Source organism: Nematolebias whitei, unplaced genomic scaffold (genome assembly GCF_014905685.2).
Source record: "Nematolebias whitei isolate Nwh7 unplaced genomic scaffold, NemWhi1 Nwh_scaf_169, whole genome shotgun sequence".
Lineage (NCBI taxonomy): Eukaryota > Metazoa > Chordata > Actinopteri > Cyprinodontiformes > Rivulidae > Nematolebias > Nematolebias whitei.
Genome location: NW_023618714.1, coordinates 3,838 through 20,400, shown reverse-complemented (window position 1 = coordinate 20,400; position 16,563 = coordinate 3,838). Strand labels below are relative to the sequence as shown.

Sequence of the window (16,563 nt, the reverse complement as noted above, 5' to 3'; positions counted from 1 at the left end):
CAAGTTCTGCAAGTTCTGTAAGTTCTATAAGTTCTGCAAGTTCTGTAAGTTCTGCAAGTTCTGCAAGTTCTAGAAGTTCTAGAAGTTCTGCAAGTTCTGCAAGTTCTGTAAGTTCTGTAAGTTCTATAAGTTCTGCAAGTTCTGCAAGTTCTGCAAGTTCTATAAGTTCTATAAGTTCTGCAAGTTCTGCAAGTTCTGCAAGTTCTGTAAGTTCTGTAAGTTCTATAAGTTCTGTAAGTTCTGCAAGTTCTATAAGTTCAGTAAGTTCTATAATTTCTGTAAGTTCTGCAAGTTCTGCAAGTTCTATAAGTTCTATAAGTTCAATAAGTTTTGCAAGTTCTATAAGTTCAGTAAGTTCTATAAGTTCTGTAGGTTCTGCAAGTTCTATAAGTTCTGCAAGTTCTGCAAGTTCTGTAAGTTCTATATGTTCTATAAGTTCTGTAAGTTCTATAAGTTCAATAAGTTCTGCAAGTTCTATAAGTTCAGTAAGTTCTATAAGTTCTGTAAGTTCTGCAAGTTCTATAAGTTCAGTAAGTTCTATAAGTTCTATAAGTTCTGCAAGTTCTGCAAGTTCTATAAGTTCTGCAAGTTCTATAAGTTCTGTAAGTCCTATAAGTTCAATAAGTTCTGCAAGTTCTATAAGTTCAGTAAGTTCTATAAGTTCTGTAAGTTCTGTAAGTTCTGCAAGTTCTATAAGTTCTGCAAGTTCTACAAGTTCTGCAAGTTCTGCAAGTTCTGCAAGTTCTGCAAGTTCTGTAAGTTCTGCAAGTTCTATAAGTTCTGCAAGTTCTGCAAGTTCTGCAAGTTCTGCAAGTTCTATAAGTTCTATAAGTTCTGCAAGTTCTATAAGTTCTATAAGTTCTGCAAGTTCTGCAAGTTCTGCAAGTTCTGCAAGTTCTGCAAGTTATATAAGTTCTGCAAGTTCTGCAAGTTCTATAAGTTCTGCAAGTTCTGCAAGTTCTATAAGTTCTGTAAGTTCTGTAAGTTCTGTAAGTTCTATAAGTTCAGTAAGTTCTATAAGTTCTGTAAGTTCTATAAGTTCTGTAAGTTCTGTAAGTTCTGCAAGTTCTACAAGTTCTGCAAGTTCTGCAAGTTCTGTAAGTTCTGCAAGTTCTATAAGTTCTGCAAGTTCTGCAAGTTCTGTAAGTTCTGCAAGTTCTGCAAGTTCTGCAAGTTCGGTAAGTTCTGCAAGTTCTGCAAGTTCTGTAAGTTCTATAAGTTCTGCAAGTTCTATAAGTTCTATAAATTCTGCAAGTTCTGCAAGTTCTGCAAGTTCTGCAAGTTCTGTAAGTTCTGCAAGTTCTGCAAGTTATATAAGTTCTGCAAGTTCTGCAAGTTCTATAAGTTCTGCAAGTTCTGCAAGTTCTATAAGTTCTGTAAGTTCTGTAAGTTCTATAAGTTCTACAAGTTCTATAAGTTCTGTAAGTTCTGCAAGTTCTATAAGTTCTGCAAGTTCTACAAGTTCTGCAAGTTCTGTAAGTTCTATAAGTTCTGCAAGTTCTGTAAGTTCTGTAAGTTCTGCAAGTTCTATAAGTTCTACAAGTTCTGCAAGTTCTGCAAGTTCTGTAAGTTCTGTAAGTTCTGCAAGTTCTATAAGTTCTGTAAGTTCTACAAGTTCTACAAGTTCTGTAAGTTCTATAAGTTCTGCAAGTTCTGTAAGTTCTGCAAGTAGTTCTGTAAGTTCTGTAAGTTCTATAAGTTCTATAAGTTCTGTAAGTTCTATAAGTTCTATAAGTTCTGTAAGTTCTGTTGCTCTCAGAACTGGCAGGAAGGTCTCAATAATCCTGAAGATGAACTCATCCTTCAAGTTGTATCTTCACTGCTGAGTAGCTGGACTGCAGCTGATCCGGACTCGGTGTGACCCGGATCCTGGGAGCTGCAGGGTTCAGTCAGGTTCTGGACACGTGGTGCTGGTCCAGACCGGGCTAGAGGTGGTGGATTAAAACCTGGGTAGCAGCATGCACACATCAAGCTGGATGGAGCGGTGGGCTTCAGTCATGCTGTACCGCGACTTTTTTCATCTATCGGGTCGGACCAGAACCTGGCCGCTGCTGTACTGCAGAGCCTGGTAATAAACTGTTGTAGCTCCTGTACATAAAAGTACTGCATGTTGTTAAAATGAGTAGGGTTCAGAGTTCAGAGGTCTGACTGTGGGCGTCATCGCTGCAGGACTGTCTGCAGAAACGAACCGAGTCAGAATAAATCAGAGTTGGACCAGAACCAGAGCTGTTGCTGATCTGCAGAGCTAGGAAGTAAAATTTAGTAACATATGTTGTTAAAATGACGTAGAGTTTAAGAGTTTAGAACATTCCAAGAGTGTGGGAAGTGTTTCTAAAGCTTTAAAGTAAAGTTTACTACACTTGAACTTGGACTCCTGGATTATTACTTCGTGTTTTCCACTTATCGTGGGGCTTCATGGTACGGATCCCCCGTGGTAAATGAGGGATTACTGTAATTAGAAATTACAGTTTAGCATCAGTCCAAGTTCAGAGTGAACACGTCAAATGAACAACACGGGACTCCGTGTGGAAATCGTGCAAACTCAGCTTGAAGGGTCGACGGGAAACCTGCCAAACGACTTCTGTAGATTTCTACGATAAAACCTGCGACTGACAAACCGTTCCGTTTCTTTTGGGCCTGGAAGACGTCGGCAGCATCTCCACCCTGAACGTCAAACGCGTCAGCTCCGTAAGGAGTGGAGGTTTAAACTTAGATTTTTAATAGTATAATTAGAATTACTTAAAATATTAATTTCTGCTTATGATGACGTGAATGTAAGCAGCTTTAAAGCAATAAGATTTTTGTGACAAGGAGATCAAACAGTAAAACAGATTTATGAGTGTGATTTGATTATATAGTAAAACAGCCTGCCGTACATGTGCTAACTTCAAGGTACAGAGGATGAGGCGCTTCATGGATTTAAACCCAGTTTTCATTTTTCCTCCTCCTGGATGAAAATGAGTTGAGGACATTTTTTCTTGAAGATCCAGTTTTTAAAAATGTGACTCGTAAAAAAACCAAGTTAGAACGAGCTAGAACGAGTTAGAACGAGTTAGAACGAGCTAGAACGAGCGCACGCCGAAGAACAAACGACGTGAAAATATTCATCCGTGCTGAAATTGACATTTGCATAAAAACAAGTGTTTAAGGACACGTCTACTAAAATATCTAATCTAGCTTCAGTCAAACAAGCATGTCTTCAGAGATAACGTTTGGCTTTAACTCAGCTTCGGCAGCACTGGTAAATCCCTTCGTATAATGCCTGTGATTCTCGACGACATCACTTAAGATGAATAAAAATCCAGTTGTCAAACCGGAGCCCTCCTAAATGAAACTGGTAAATCTAGAGGTGATCAGGGCCACGGTGTAAAAATGATTTGTTTATTTTCCCGAGTTCTCGTTTATTTATTTTATTCTGAATTCTGACTTTTTAATCAGAATTCTGGGCAAAGAACATTTATCACCGTGGCCCTAAAACTCTTCCGTATAAATCCCCAACTTGAAGAAACTGCGTTTCATTTTAAATCTTCTGAGTCGGACGATCCTTCGGGACTCGTTTTGCCGGCGCGGCTCACACGTGTCGTGCGCCGTGACGAAGGCGTGACGCTCGGGGGTCCACATGACGCAGTTTATGAGTGTGGCGCTTCTTACGTGGCTCTCGGCTGAACTTGTGCGTGGTGGGCAGGTGGGCCTGACGCTCCAACAGGATGTCTGAGGAACAGAAAACTCCTTTACTACAAAATAAAAGCATGTACTTCCAAACTGGAAGCTTTAATTTTAAACAGCAGCTTTAGAGTTGAACTTTAATCTGGAACACGGAGAGCTAAAGGCTCAGAGTAGAAGGAAACACGACCGGTAATTCAGTCCAACATTTATCTAAATTATTCACCAGACTTGATCATTTTAATGTTTTTACGGCACGTCCGACACCAACTCACTGGTGTTTCATGGACGGAGGTATCTGGACGTACTCAAACTCGTCTGGATTTTATTCAAACCTAACCTCAACAAAAACACACAACAGATTCTAACGAGTCAATATTTATGAATTAAAAACACTGGAATCAAAACAATTATAATATTTTACTAACTAGAAAGTCCCTGGAGAAACTTTGACGAGGACAGTCACGTGGCGGCCATTTAAAAAATATATTTGAAGGATCATGTGGGGTTTGCTCTCAACTACCAACAAATTAAATTTCTGCTCAATATGGCAAAAACTAAAAAAAAAGGTATTTTTTGTCTTGTAAGCTATGGTGGCCATTTTGGATTTTTGACGTGTATGTGATGGGGAACGTTCTCAGCTACGACCAAACCAAATCTCAGCTCTAAATCTCAAAGTATGGCTGACTTATATTCAATTTTGAGTTTCCTGAGGTAACTGTGGCAGCCATTTTGAACCAAAATGGCTCCAAAAATGATTCAGCGTTTTGTTCAGAGACATCTTCCCTCTAGGTCATGTGACCTCACTGTGGCAGCGGCAGTGAAGAGTTCCTTCAGGCATTCTGAATGAGAAAAATGGCTTCTTAAAATTTTTTTTTTAACAAATTACATCGCCACGGTAACTCGAAATGCCATTAAAAGTAACCGCACGCATCACGGTGCCGAGCCGGTCGTTTTGATGTAACATTTGGGGCATGGTTTAGTTAAAGCTGAAGGAAAACTAAAATATAAATAAAGTTAAGAAACACTAAGTCATGAGGATAATAAGTCCCCAATAACAGAATTACTTCTTAAGTTTAGACTTCCAGTAACAATATCACTTTTAATAGTTTTAATATTTTATTTTGACGAGGCATATTTATCATTTACGTCGTTCTTTGATGATTCGGTGTTTAATCTCCTGCATGACGCCGTTTACACAACGCTGCTTTCAGGCGAAGCCGTGATGTTTCTGCTGCGTTTCGGACGTTCGTCAACACGACAACGGCGAGCGTTTTCTCTGAAAGCAAAGCTTTTTGAGTCCAGGTCTCAGAGTGGAGGTATTTGGAAATGCCCAACATCGGTGTGACATCACACGTGCGCTCTACGTGCGCTGCAGTCAACAGCGTTGCTCTGAGAGCAGCTCAACGGCAGCGGCAGCGGTGGGAGGCGAGTGCTGTTTGTGCTGCTCTCTCTTTCCAACATGGAGGAGCGACCGCACCTCACATTCGCTCCAAACGAGCGTTCGTGTTTTTACCGTTGTGGACGTGACCGTCCTCGCGCCCGACACTGAAACGTTGCTGCCAGCTGGTGATCTGGCTACAGCCGTCTCAACGGTCGCAGCTTTACCGTGTAAGTGTGACTTTCTCACAGTTACGGTAAAAACGTTGATGTTTCCAGACGCCGCTCACGTCCTCGCGGAGCCTCAGTTTACGACCAGCAGCATCTTTGTTCATATTCTGTTCCTGTTCTACACAGAAACATCCTCCGAGCTTGAAACGATGACGTGACGATGAGTTCAAAGTTTTTCACGTTGCATGGAGACGGTTTACCTGGGTCCACGTGGGCGGGGTTAGGAACAGCAGAAGAGGCGGAGTCAGCTGTGGTTGGTTGATCCTGAGCTCCCTCGTCGCTGCCTGACAGAGAAACACTTAGTGTAAAACACGAGAACATGACAAACTGCAGGGGTCAAAGGTCATGAGATTTACTGTTATCTGTTTTCTTCTTTGTTGGTGGTTGGAAAGATGAAGGCTCCGCCTTCCTCTTCCTCTCCTCCTCAGCTCCATCCCTCTCCTCTGACATCACCTTTTCCTCTTCTCCCTTCTTCTCCCCCTCCTCTTCCTCTCCTCCCTCACTGATCTCCTCCTCCTCTTCCTCACTCTCCCCCTCCTCCCATCCTTCACTCCCCACAGCACTTTTGTCAGATTTGGACTTCTAACAGAACAGAAACTCGTTTTAATCCCAGGTTCTGGTCGGGTGGAACCCACCAATGAAAGAGCAGTTTCTTACTTTCAGGAAGGGTTTGATCTTGGTGGGCTTCACGGTCCGGACCACGCCGTCGTAGAACCGCACCGTGTAAGAATCTGAGACAAAAACACAACAAAGGTTCTGTTGCGCTTCGATCGGGCTCTGTTACATAAACCCACTCCGGTTCTGAGGTTAAAATACGTTCCACACTTTTAGATTTCATTCAGAGCAAATCGAACAGAACCAGAGAAGAACTGGATCAAGTTCTGCGTCTGATCAACTTAATTCGTGCTTGGACTGAGCTCGGATGTTCTGCCCGGAAGAACCGGGAGGAAAACAGAGGAGGGTCCAGTCTCACCGTCCTTGTTGACCTTGAGGATTTTCGCCGGGTAGAAGCGACAGTCGGTCCAACAGGCCAGAACCTTCTTACCTGAAACGAACGTCTGAGACAGAACAGGAAGAAAACTCAAGTTCAACCGACAAAAACAACAGAACAGTACCAGAGGTCAGGGGTCAGAGGTCAGCTGAGGCCAGCTCTGAAAACAGCTACAACAAGATGAGGTAGAGGATGTACCGAGGGAGACTGTTGGGGGGTCCGGCCCTGCTTCCTCAGACTGACCCGCTCCAGGGGACGCATGGACGGAGAGTTCCAGTGGAACCATTCGTCGTGGCGCCGGCTCCACCGGCGGTAGTGGACCAGAACCCGCTCTTTGTCGTAGTCGATCTTCTCAATGGTTGCCGGGTACCTGAGAAGGCAACAAGCATGTCAGGTTAGAGGTGTTAGTCCACTCGTCATCTACTGGGTCTACAGAACCCGTCCTCTGTCCATCCGTCTGTCTGAGACCAGCTGGTGTCCACAGAACCAGTATTATATCTAATCCAGACTCCCTCATAAAAAACTCTGCTGAATGAAGAACCGTCCTGATTAAGATTTAGGACGTTTAAAAACAACACCAGACTTTTCAGGCGAAACAGGCTGTCAAACTGAAAACAACAATTTGACTAAAACAATTATTCTATGGTCTTGCTTCATGATGGAGTTTAATGTCTGCAGAAGCTTTTAGAGAAACAAAAGAAAACATTTAAAGATCAAACATGAGGAAATCCTTTGTATCAGTTTGGTGCCGACCAGTTCTTCTGTCGATCTCGGGCTTCCAGCTGACCTCCGACCTCAAAGGTAAGCCCCAACCTGTCAGGCGGAGTTTTCATCTGTCAGAGAAAAAAATGCAACGTTTTGTTATTAAATCATTTATTATTACCATTAGAAATTCAATTCAATTATAGCGCCAAGTCACAACAGAAGTCATCTCAGGGCACTGAACAGTATTCATAGACATAAAAAGTTAACAACATTAATTATCTGAAAAACAAACAACAGTATTTACTGCAGAGTACAATGCAGAAATTTAAAAAAAGACATGTTTATTAATTAGGTTGATCTGACGTCATCATAATTGCAGCTTCCGGTTGGTTGGTTCTTGTAGTTCTCATATTTGTCCAGTAGATGGAGCAGTTTGACTCCGCCCACATCTGACCCGGGTTATTTTATGTTCCTGCTAAACTTTTTCACCTCGTTACTTCTTGATTTTCACACACTGACTAAAATAGAGCATGTGCGTATATAAATTATTTGACATTAAACCGAAAACATTATCTACTCCGCGCCAGTTTTTCTCTCATCTTATCAGTCAGTTTGAGAAGAGCTGATTGGTCCACGGACCTGTCAATCCACAACAAGCCCCGCCACTCGGATATTTGACAGCGGCTAACTTGCTAATGCTACCTTCGTTTTGTTGGACGGTTTCGGCTTTAATCCACATAAAAACATCGACACAGTTCGAAAGCAACACTTGTTCACAGTTGCACAAAGACAAACTCCCCTTCCAACTGAAGTTTAATGTGCGAAACTTCTCATTTAGCTCGTGCAGTTGAGCGGAGCTTATTCTCCATTGACTGTGAATGCACAAGCTAACTGTGCTAACTGAGCTAGCTCAGTCTAAAAGTGTCAATGAAAGCTGCTAAAGCGAACCCGTTTCCTGCTGCTGAGTGAGCCTTTCTGAAAAGAGCGACCTTCATTAAACGGTCGGCTCTACAGAAAGGTAAACAATAAACCTGTAACTAGGTGATATAACAGATTGTTTACCTCTGGAGCCTCTGTTGAACTGCACTGCACATAGGACCGTACAGCGCATGCGCGAGAGCAGAAGGTCAGCGAGCGTCTAAACATGTGAACCCTGAAAGAACAACTGGAGTAAAACTAACAGTTACATCATAACACAGTAGTAAATAAAGACAAACTCCTAATGATGGACACAGTGCCGTGCAAAAGTCTTGATGGGTTTTCATATTTTGTTTCCAAGCAAAATCTCTTCAAGTGGTCCTGATCAGTTCTTCAGGCTTCAGGAAAGTTTTATCATCATTACCCAATAGGTGATTTTGTTTGTGCCTGTGTGTGCGTGCGTGCGTGTGTGTGCTGGTGTTAAAGTGAAAGTTTTAAAAGCAAATCTCGTGCAACCAGTTAGAGCTCAAAGTGTGTGTTGGGCATGACTCTCGGCTACTACCACATCAATACTTAACAGCAATAGATTATTTCTAGCTTTGAATAAGTTGAGCAGTTTTAAAATGTACCCATAAATTGTACAATATTTGATTTTAAAAACAAACCATTCGTTTGGGTTTGTTACACAGGTCTTGATGAATTTATAATTATTGTTATTTAAACCTTTAAAACAAAGTCAGAGTCTTCGTGTGGTTTGGTTGTTTTAAAAGGTTAAATTTCCAGAATGTCTCCAACAGCTTGGATTTGTCTTCAGGCCTGACCAACAGAAACGTGTCCGGACTCAATTCAGAGGTACTTTATTAATCCCAAAGGGAAATTAAGTGTTGTCGTATCTCATCATCCTGGTTTTTTGTTCAAGATGCTGTGGGCAGGAAGGATCTCCTGCAACGAATCTGAATAATCTGGCCACAGGTACCGATCTGTCCACCTGGATCCAGCTTGCTGTCAGATCCAACGGGCCTCTCTGTCCTCCTGGGCAGCAGGACTTTCCGAAAGCTCCTCGTCGCCGCGGACAGACAGCTGAAGGTGCCGGGGTGTGATCCCGGTCCTCTCGTTTCACGAGCTGCGTTTCCCAACAGCTCCATGATCACGGGGGTCAGATACTCGAGTGCCGCTGCCAGGTTGACGGGAATTCATCCACGGTGCCTCCTTTTCAACTCATTTGGGATTTGGGGTTGTAGCTGAGGTATTTGAGCTTTTGAGATGTTAATTATCTGCTCCTGGTTGTTAAAAAACACATTGTTGCCATGGTTACGCATCATAACAAATGCCCAAAAGTAAAACGGATTCAGTAAAAATCCTTCCAGCTGCACAGCGTCCGATACCAGAGTAAATAATCATCCGAAAAAAGCGATTTACATCCAGAAAAAAGAGGAAATAAAGTTTTCAAAAGCAATAAGTCAGAATGAAAGTAACAGAGCTGCTCCAACACTTTGAGTGGCACAATTCCACAACTCCTCAGTCCTCTCAGGTCTGCTGGTGCTCCTCAAACTGGTCCAAGAAACCGTCACGGTCTTCTTTCAAATTATTATTTTATTGTGTGAATGTTATGAAGCAGTCACACTATTGTGATCCTGTTTATTTTACAAGGATACAAGGATTTTTATTGTTATTCACATCACACGTGGTACATGAGGTGGAACGATGTACACAGGGGCCCAGTTACATCTATCAAAAATACAAATTGTAAAGAAAAACATTAATAAGATCTGAGTCATGAACTATTTACTACATTCACTAAACTAAGAATACACTAAACACTAGTGGGGCGGCTGTGGCTGAGTGGTTAGAGCAGTCGTCCTCCAATACAAGAGTTGGGGGTTCCAACCCCACAGCAGTCACATGCCGAAGTGTCCCTGGGCAAAACACTGAACCCCTCGTTGACTCTGATGTGTGTCCCATCAGTGAATGAATGTGATAAAGCTCTGATTAGTCTCTGTAGAATGATTTGTTCAATTATCTTTGTAGAGATCTAGTATAGAGCTGTGTGAATGGATACATGAGGCACAGATTGTTGTAAAGAGCTCTGAGTATCTCAATAAGATAGAAAGGAGCTGTATAAGTGCAGTCCATTTACCATTTAGTGGTACAAAAACAATGCGCCAAAACAACAGCAGCACGAACATGAGTCTGTGTGCGCAGATGAGGACCAATAAACACAGCAACATGAAATAATCAGCAGCATGAGATCAGCAGCATGGATAGTCAGCAGCACATTTCAACAATCAAGTGACATTACAGTGATTTTCTCGTTGTTTTAAATTTTATTATTATTATTACTGGCTGTTAATATCCCTATTCTGTATGTTTTCAGGCACAATTCTTGTCATGCAATTTTTAAGCTATTTCAGCAATTTAGGTATCAAAACGTTCAGCTCATTTAGGAAAAGTGTGCCGTGACTTTTGGTTTTGGTGCAATTTGAGCTTTTTGAAATGTTTAGCCTTTTCTGCCATTTTTCTCTCATAGAAAATGAATTGATCTCATTTTACATCCTTCAAATCTTTAGATCTGTTTACAAACTTTTACTGCTCCTTTCACATTTTGTTCTTCTTCAGCTTCTTTCTGCAAATTTAAATGTTTTTCAGCTATTTTCAGCTACGTTCAGCTGTTTTGTGCTCCGGTCAAATTCTTTCTCGTAACTTCAACATTTTTGTGCTTCTTCTGACTTCTTTCTGCTAATTTCAGCTTGTTCTGCTCCTTTCAGCTGATTTCTGCAAGTTTCAGCTTTTTCAGCTACTATTTAAGTTTTCAAGTTCAAGTAGCTTTTATTGTCATTTCATCACATGTGGTACATGAAGTGGAAAAGAAAAAGTAAAGAATCTAAGATATAAACTAAGAAATATGTTAAACACTAATAGTGCAAAACAATACACTAAACAGCAGCACGAACATGAGTCGTGCTGCTAATTTTAAGTTTATGCTAATTTTAACTTTTTCTGTATCCAATAGTAGTTTATCCAATTCCACATATTTGAGCTAATTTCAGCTTACTTCTGCAAGTTTCTGCTTTTTCAGCTACTATTTAACATTTTTTATGGTAATTGTAGCTTTTTCTGCTAATTCCACATATTTGAGCTCATTTCAGCTCTTTCCACTTCCTTCTGGATGTTTAAGCTTCAGACTTTTCAGCTACGTTTTACTAATCTTAGCTATTTTTTAGCCAGTTTCCAAATTTTTGTGCTCATTTCTGCTTCTTTAAACTTAATTCAGCAAATGTGTTTGTTGCGCTTTCTTCTCCTAATTTAGGCTTTTTCTTCCATTTCAGCTGTTTTTCAGTAAGTTCTTGTGTAAAAAGCCTTCACAATACAAATACAATTTCTCTAGTTATTATTAAAAAAGTTTTATTTATTCTGTTTTATTGTAATTGGAGCTCTTTGCTGGTGTGTTTCCTCCCGTCTGGTCCCTAGCTCCTCCCAGGTTGAGTCTGTTCTGCACCAGTGTGGATGAAGTCTCTCAGACCGAGGTCCTGGGCTGGTTCAGGATCGTAGTTGTTGGTGTGAAACTCTTACGTCTGGTTGTCGTGAGGCTGCTGGTGCGTTTGTTGCTTTAAATGGAACAAAGTTTAGAATAAAACCAAACGTTTTCATCAGAGCCTTTGGTCCAAGCTGCTACAAACACAAAAAAAACTTGATCTCTTTCTGGGTATGTGTTAGAAAAATAAGGTAAAATCACAAAAATGCTTTTTTTATGCAGAAGATGAAAAGAAGACTTGATGTTGTCTGACACAAACAGTTTGTTGTCATCGTTTAAGACAAATCTGGGAGACGACAAGAGTCCTTCATGTTGTTAAAAGACAACAATAAAATGCTCAGGTGAGGCTCAGGTGAGGCTCAGGTGAGGCTCAGGTGGGGCTCAGGTGGGGCTCAGGTGGGGCTCAGGTGGGGGGGCACGGCGGTGTCCTGTCGCAGCTTCAGTTGGAGAGCATCACGGTTCATCTGGAACGTTTCCTGCTGCCTGCAACAAACAACAAGCCGTCAGGTCTTACAGGAAGTTGTGCAGCTTCAAATGAAACAGACTCACAACAGAATCTGTAGAAAAACCTGTGAAGGTTCCAGTTTCAAGTTAAAAATTATTTTAATTCAGATTTTACAGTTTACCTCCAGCTGGTGTTGGAAGGGGGCGGAGCTAAAAATAAAAAGGTTCTCTTTTTTATGCTGTGTTCAAGTTCAAGCTAAAAATAGGAACAGAAGGGTTCTCTTGAGATCTGAGGTTGTTCCGACCAGCTGACCTTAGCATTACCCATCATGCATTGTAAACTAAACAACATGGCAGACTATAAATGGAGATGTGAAAACAGACACCCTGACGCTGCAGCAGTCGTGTCACGTTATTCAGGACTCGTCAGTCTGGGAGAAGTCGGAGCTCACCTGGTCCTTGTTGTCACGGTGGGCCGGAGCTGCAGACGTTTGGAGTCAGAAGCTTCAGCTGGGGCTCCTCCTGCTCTCTGAGGGCCGCCATGGTGGTTTTCTGCTCACAGGACAGGCGTCAAATTAATGATACCACGTTAAATAAAACTCGTCTTCCCGTGTCACACATCACAAACATTTACAGAAACTATAACAAGCTCGATCTCTAAAACTTCTGGGACCTCCAAAATCTGTTTTTCCAAAAGTTCTGGTCCCACTTTCTTTAGGTTTCTATTCCAAGGATCCAGACTTCTGTAATCTGTGGGCATGGTCTGGATCCACATCAACAGACCTCTGAAGCCCTTTACACCCTCAGTTAGTCCCAGTACCTGAACACACTCGTTTCAGTTTCATTACATACATTTCATTCATTCAATAGCTATTTTCAGCTACTTTCAGCTCATTTCAGCTGTTCGTTCAGCTGTTTTGTGCTTCTTTCAGATTATTTCTACTGACTACAACATTTTTGTGCTTCTAACTTCTTTCTACTAATTTCAGCTTGTTATGCTTCTTTCAGCTAATGTCTGTACTTGTCAGCTTTTTCTGATATTTCAGCTTCTATTTAGCTGTTTTTCTGCTAATTTTAGCTTTTTCAGCTAAATCCACATTTTTTGCACTCATTTAAACTTTTTTCAGCCTAATTCAGCTAAAATGTGCTCTCTCCACTTCCTTCTGGTAATTTAAGCTTTCTGTCATTTTAGCTACTTTTCAGCTTTATTCTTTTTTTTCTAATTTCATCTTTTTTCAGATAATGTCCACTTTTTGGTGCTAATTTCTGCTTCTTTCAGCCTAATTAACATTTTTCTACTAATTTCAGCTTGTTATGCTCCTTTCAGCTTATTTCTGCTAGTTTAAGTTATTTCAGCTACTATTCATGCTATTTTTAGCCTTTTCATTTAATTCCACATTTTTTGCTCATTTCAGCTCTTTCCATTTCCTTCTGGTAATTTAAGCTTCTTTCTGCCCTTTCAGCTACTTTTTTGCAATTTTTTTCTAATTTCAGCCTTTTTTTTTTAGCTAATTTGCTCATTTTGTGCTAATTTCTGCTTATTTAAACCTAATTCAGCAAATATGTTTTCTTTCTACTCTCTTCTGCTAATTTGGCTTGTTCTTGCACGTCAGCTACATTTCAGCATGTTTTTAGCTAATTTCAGCTGTTTTCATCAAGTTCTTCTGCAATAAGCATTCACGCTGCTTTTTTGCAAGAAAAACTAGAGAAAGTACTCTCTAGTTTGTCTAGTTTTCTTCAAAGCTCTTAAAAACAGATTTGACGGGAACACGGGTACCTCCTTCATGGACTTGCAGATGAGGAAAGTCAACTCGTTCTGCTTCTTCAGCATGGCGTGCAGCAGCCTGAGCAGAGTCAGGGCCTGAGGAGCTCTCTCAGACACATCCGCCTGAACACACACACCAGTTGTTAAGCAGGTTTACTCTCACAGAAATGTGGCTGATGTCGGCTCTGAACCTGGAAGGTGGACACCATGTCCGGGGTGAAGCTGTATTTCTTCGAGAGCTTGGTGAAGAGGATCTTCGAGGGGAAGAAGTGGCGCTCCGTCAGGTGGTAGGTCAGCTCGATCTGCCCCTGACGGGTCAGGAAGAGTCGCTCCGCCACGTCTTCGTTGGCTGGTTTGGACGGGTTTCTGTGGAAACGCTCCAACACTTTATGAAACACAAACATGAGCTTCAGGTGTCACGTCTGTCCCATCACGAGTCCTTCGTGTTCCACCAGAAGCACCTCCTCCTCTCCCATGGAGGTGAGAGGAGGAGGTGCTGTTTATGACGGACAGGACCGACCGATAAGTTCTGAAGTTTGTATCGAGTGAAGTCTGGAGCGAAGGTTGGCTCCGTCACTCACGGGGTGTAACTGCTCATCACCGAACACGTACACATGGGGCTACGGTAGCTCAGTGGTTAGTGTTGCGGCTGCAGGTTCGAGCCCATGTTGTGTCAGTAAGGGCATCAGGTGTAAAACTGACGAATCATTTTTGTGAGCTTCACTTGCTGTGGCGCCGCCTGCAGACGGAGGAGCCAGAAGAGCAACAACTGAGCACTGCACTGTTCTGTTAGCAAAATATCTCGTGAACCACTGGACTGATTTTAATGAGGCTGTGAAAAATAAATCTGTGTGCATTCATCTACAACTGACTGAGTTATGCAGTCAACTCAATTCAAGATGGCCGCCACGACTAACTGAATTGTGACCATGCAAAAAGGCTCCAGCTCCGTCAGCTTTAGACTGTGAGCTGAACGTTGCTGTGGTGGTAGCTGAGAGTCTGAGCGCTAACTGATGACGTCATGCTATACCTCTGTCAGGGAACCCAAGTGAAGGTCCATTTTACAAGAACTGTATCGTTCAGTTCAGCCGTCAGGAATGAATCGTGTCGAATTGATCTGGTTCTGTTCCTGCTGATGTTCCCTGAAGCTAAACGGTCCTTCAGGACCTCAGAGACCCTGAACTTATTCTACACCTCGTACAGTCTGATTCAACCTCTCCGGCTGAATCAATTCCAATTCAGTTCAGATTATTTCTAAAGTCACAACAGAATCGTCTCAGGGACTGAACAGAAACATTAATATATAAAATAATAATTTAACAGAAACATTAATATATAAAATAATAATTTAACAGAAACATTAATATATAAAATAATAATTTAACAGAAACATTAATATATAAAATAATAATTGAACATTATTTATGTGAGGAGCAGCTTTGAGTTTAACTCCATCACTGAACTCTCATCTTGAACAAGCATGAAGGTGACAGTGGAAAGAAAAACTCCCTCATGAGGAAGAAACCTTTAGCAGAACCAGGATCAGGACAAGAGGACCATCTGCTTCGACCGGCTGGGTTTGGTAGGAACAGATACACAATGGCAGGCCAAGAATCACATGTTAAGATAGAAATAGTATCAAATGAAAACTATTCAGTTTTAACAATTCATTTAAAGAAATGAGGTCAGTTTGTCCTCTAGTAGTCTAAGTCTATAGCAGCATAACAAGCCTAACTATAGGATTTATCAAAAAGGAAAGTCTTCAAACTAGACAATGTGTCAGTCTCATGGACAGAAACTGGAAGTTGGTTCCACAAGAGGAGCCTGAGAACTGAAAGATCTTCCTCCCATTCTGGTTTTGGAAGCTATAGGAACCACAAGTAAACCTGCAGCCTGAGAGTGAAGTGCTCTGTTAGTAAAATATGGAACAATAAGATCTGTAATATAAGATGGAGCTAGGTTGTTGAGGGATTTGTAGGTTAGAAGTAAGATTTTGAATTCTATTCTGGATTTGACAGGGAGCCAATGGAGAGAAGCTAAAACTGGAGAGATATGATCTCTCCCAGTAACTCCAGTTAAGACTCTGGCAGCAGCATTTTGGATCAACTGAAGACGTTTTAAAGAAGTATTTGGACACCCAGATAATAAACCATTGCAATAGTCCAGTCTAGACGTGACAAATGCATGGACCAGTTTTTCTGCATCATCTTTAGATCAGATGTTTCTAATGTTAGTGATATTACGCAGGTGGAAGAAGGAGGTTCTAGTAACGTTTTTAATGTGGGGGATAAAAGACATGTCCTGATCAAAAATAACACCAAGATTTTTAACATTAGAGCTGGAGGACAAAAGGAGAAACTTTAGGGTAATCTACATGTATCACCTACCAAGACCTACTGAAACATCCTCTGAACGTTCCGAAGGCTCGGCCTGACTGAAGCTGGAGTGTCGGTAATACAGGAAGTCCTCCCGGCCCTCAAAAAACTCCAGCATTTCAGTTGGCGACAGCACGGTCCTCACCAGACCGTCTTCACGACCGTGGCTGAACTCCATCTCTCGCTGGGTTCCAGAGCTCAGAGGTTTCCACCTGTGGACTGAGCAGCACCAACCAAACAACCAATCAGAGGCTTGGATCAGACGGTCCACACAGAGGAAACACGTTTCAGGACTCACGATGCTGGGACTTCTGGGAGCGGTACGTTGTACCACATAAAAATCTCCCAGTAGACACCGGTGGTCTTTACAGCCCAGTCCTGTTTGGACCTTCAGCTCAGACATCACAGCAGAACGTGATTTAAACGAGTCACAAAAAGTTGGACTTTCCACAACAGAACTGCTGTTTTCACATCTTGAACACGATCACTGGTTAACACGGAGGACGTCTGAAGATTATACCACACTCTGATGATGTCACTAACTTTGATTATACCACAC

General features: G+C 41.7%; 3 protein-coding genes across 3 annotated transcripts in view; all 3 read right to left on the bottom strand.

Moving 5' to 3' along the window:
- Positions 1–3,651: 3,651 nt before the first annotated feature.
- On the bottom strand, positions 3,652–5,736 carry LOC119429245 (the record flags this gene model as incomplete). The annotated part of the gene is given in 3 exon segments (XM_037696915.1): positions 3,652–3,711; positions 5,475–5,558; positions 5,631–5,736. Coding segments are annotated over 3 exon segments (238 nt in total), but the record flags the coding sequence as incomplete, so codon positions are not given.
- Positions 5,737–5,748: 12 nt separating this feature from the next.
- Positions 5,749–8,080, bottom strand: LOC119429242 (PHD finger protein 20-like; the record flags this gene model as incomplete). Its single annotated transcript, XM_037696911.1, has 6 exons — positions 8,033–8,080; positions 7,019–7,098; positions 6,464–6,635; positions 6,248–6,332; positions 5,932–6,005; positions 5,749–5,856 (listed from the first exon to the last, which is right to left on the bottom strand). Coding segments are annotated over exons 2-6 (519 nt in total), but the record flags the coding sequence as incomplete, so codon positions are not given.
- Positions 8,081–11,812: 3,732 nt separating this feature from the next.
- The window catches only part of LOC119429244, a gene marked incomplete at its 5' end in the record, with an annotated part of 7,077 nt that continues 2,326 nt past the window's right edge, over positions 11,813–16,563 (bottom strand). The window contains 5 exons of the mRNA XM_037696914.1: positions 11,813–11,903; positions 12,334–12,416; positions 13,642–13,752; positions 13,821–14,014; positions 16,017–16,223. Of these exons, the coding sequence (XP_037552842.1) occupies positions 11,813–11,903; positions 12,334–12,416; positions 13,642–13,752; positions 13,821–14,014; positions 16,017–16,223 (686 nt within the window). The remainder of the gene's footprint in view (positions 11,904–12,333; positions 12,417–13,641; positions 13,753–13,820; positions 14,015–16,016; positions 16,224–16,563) is intronic.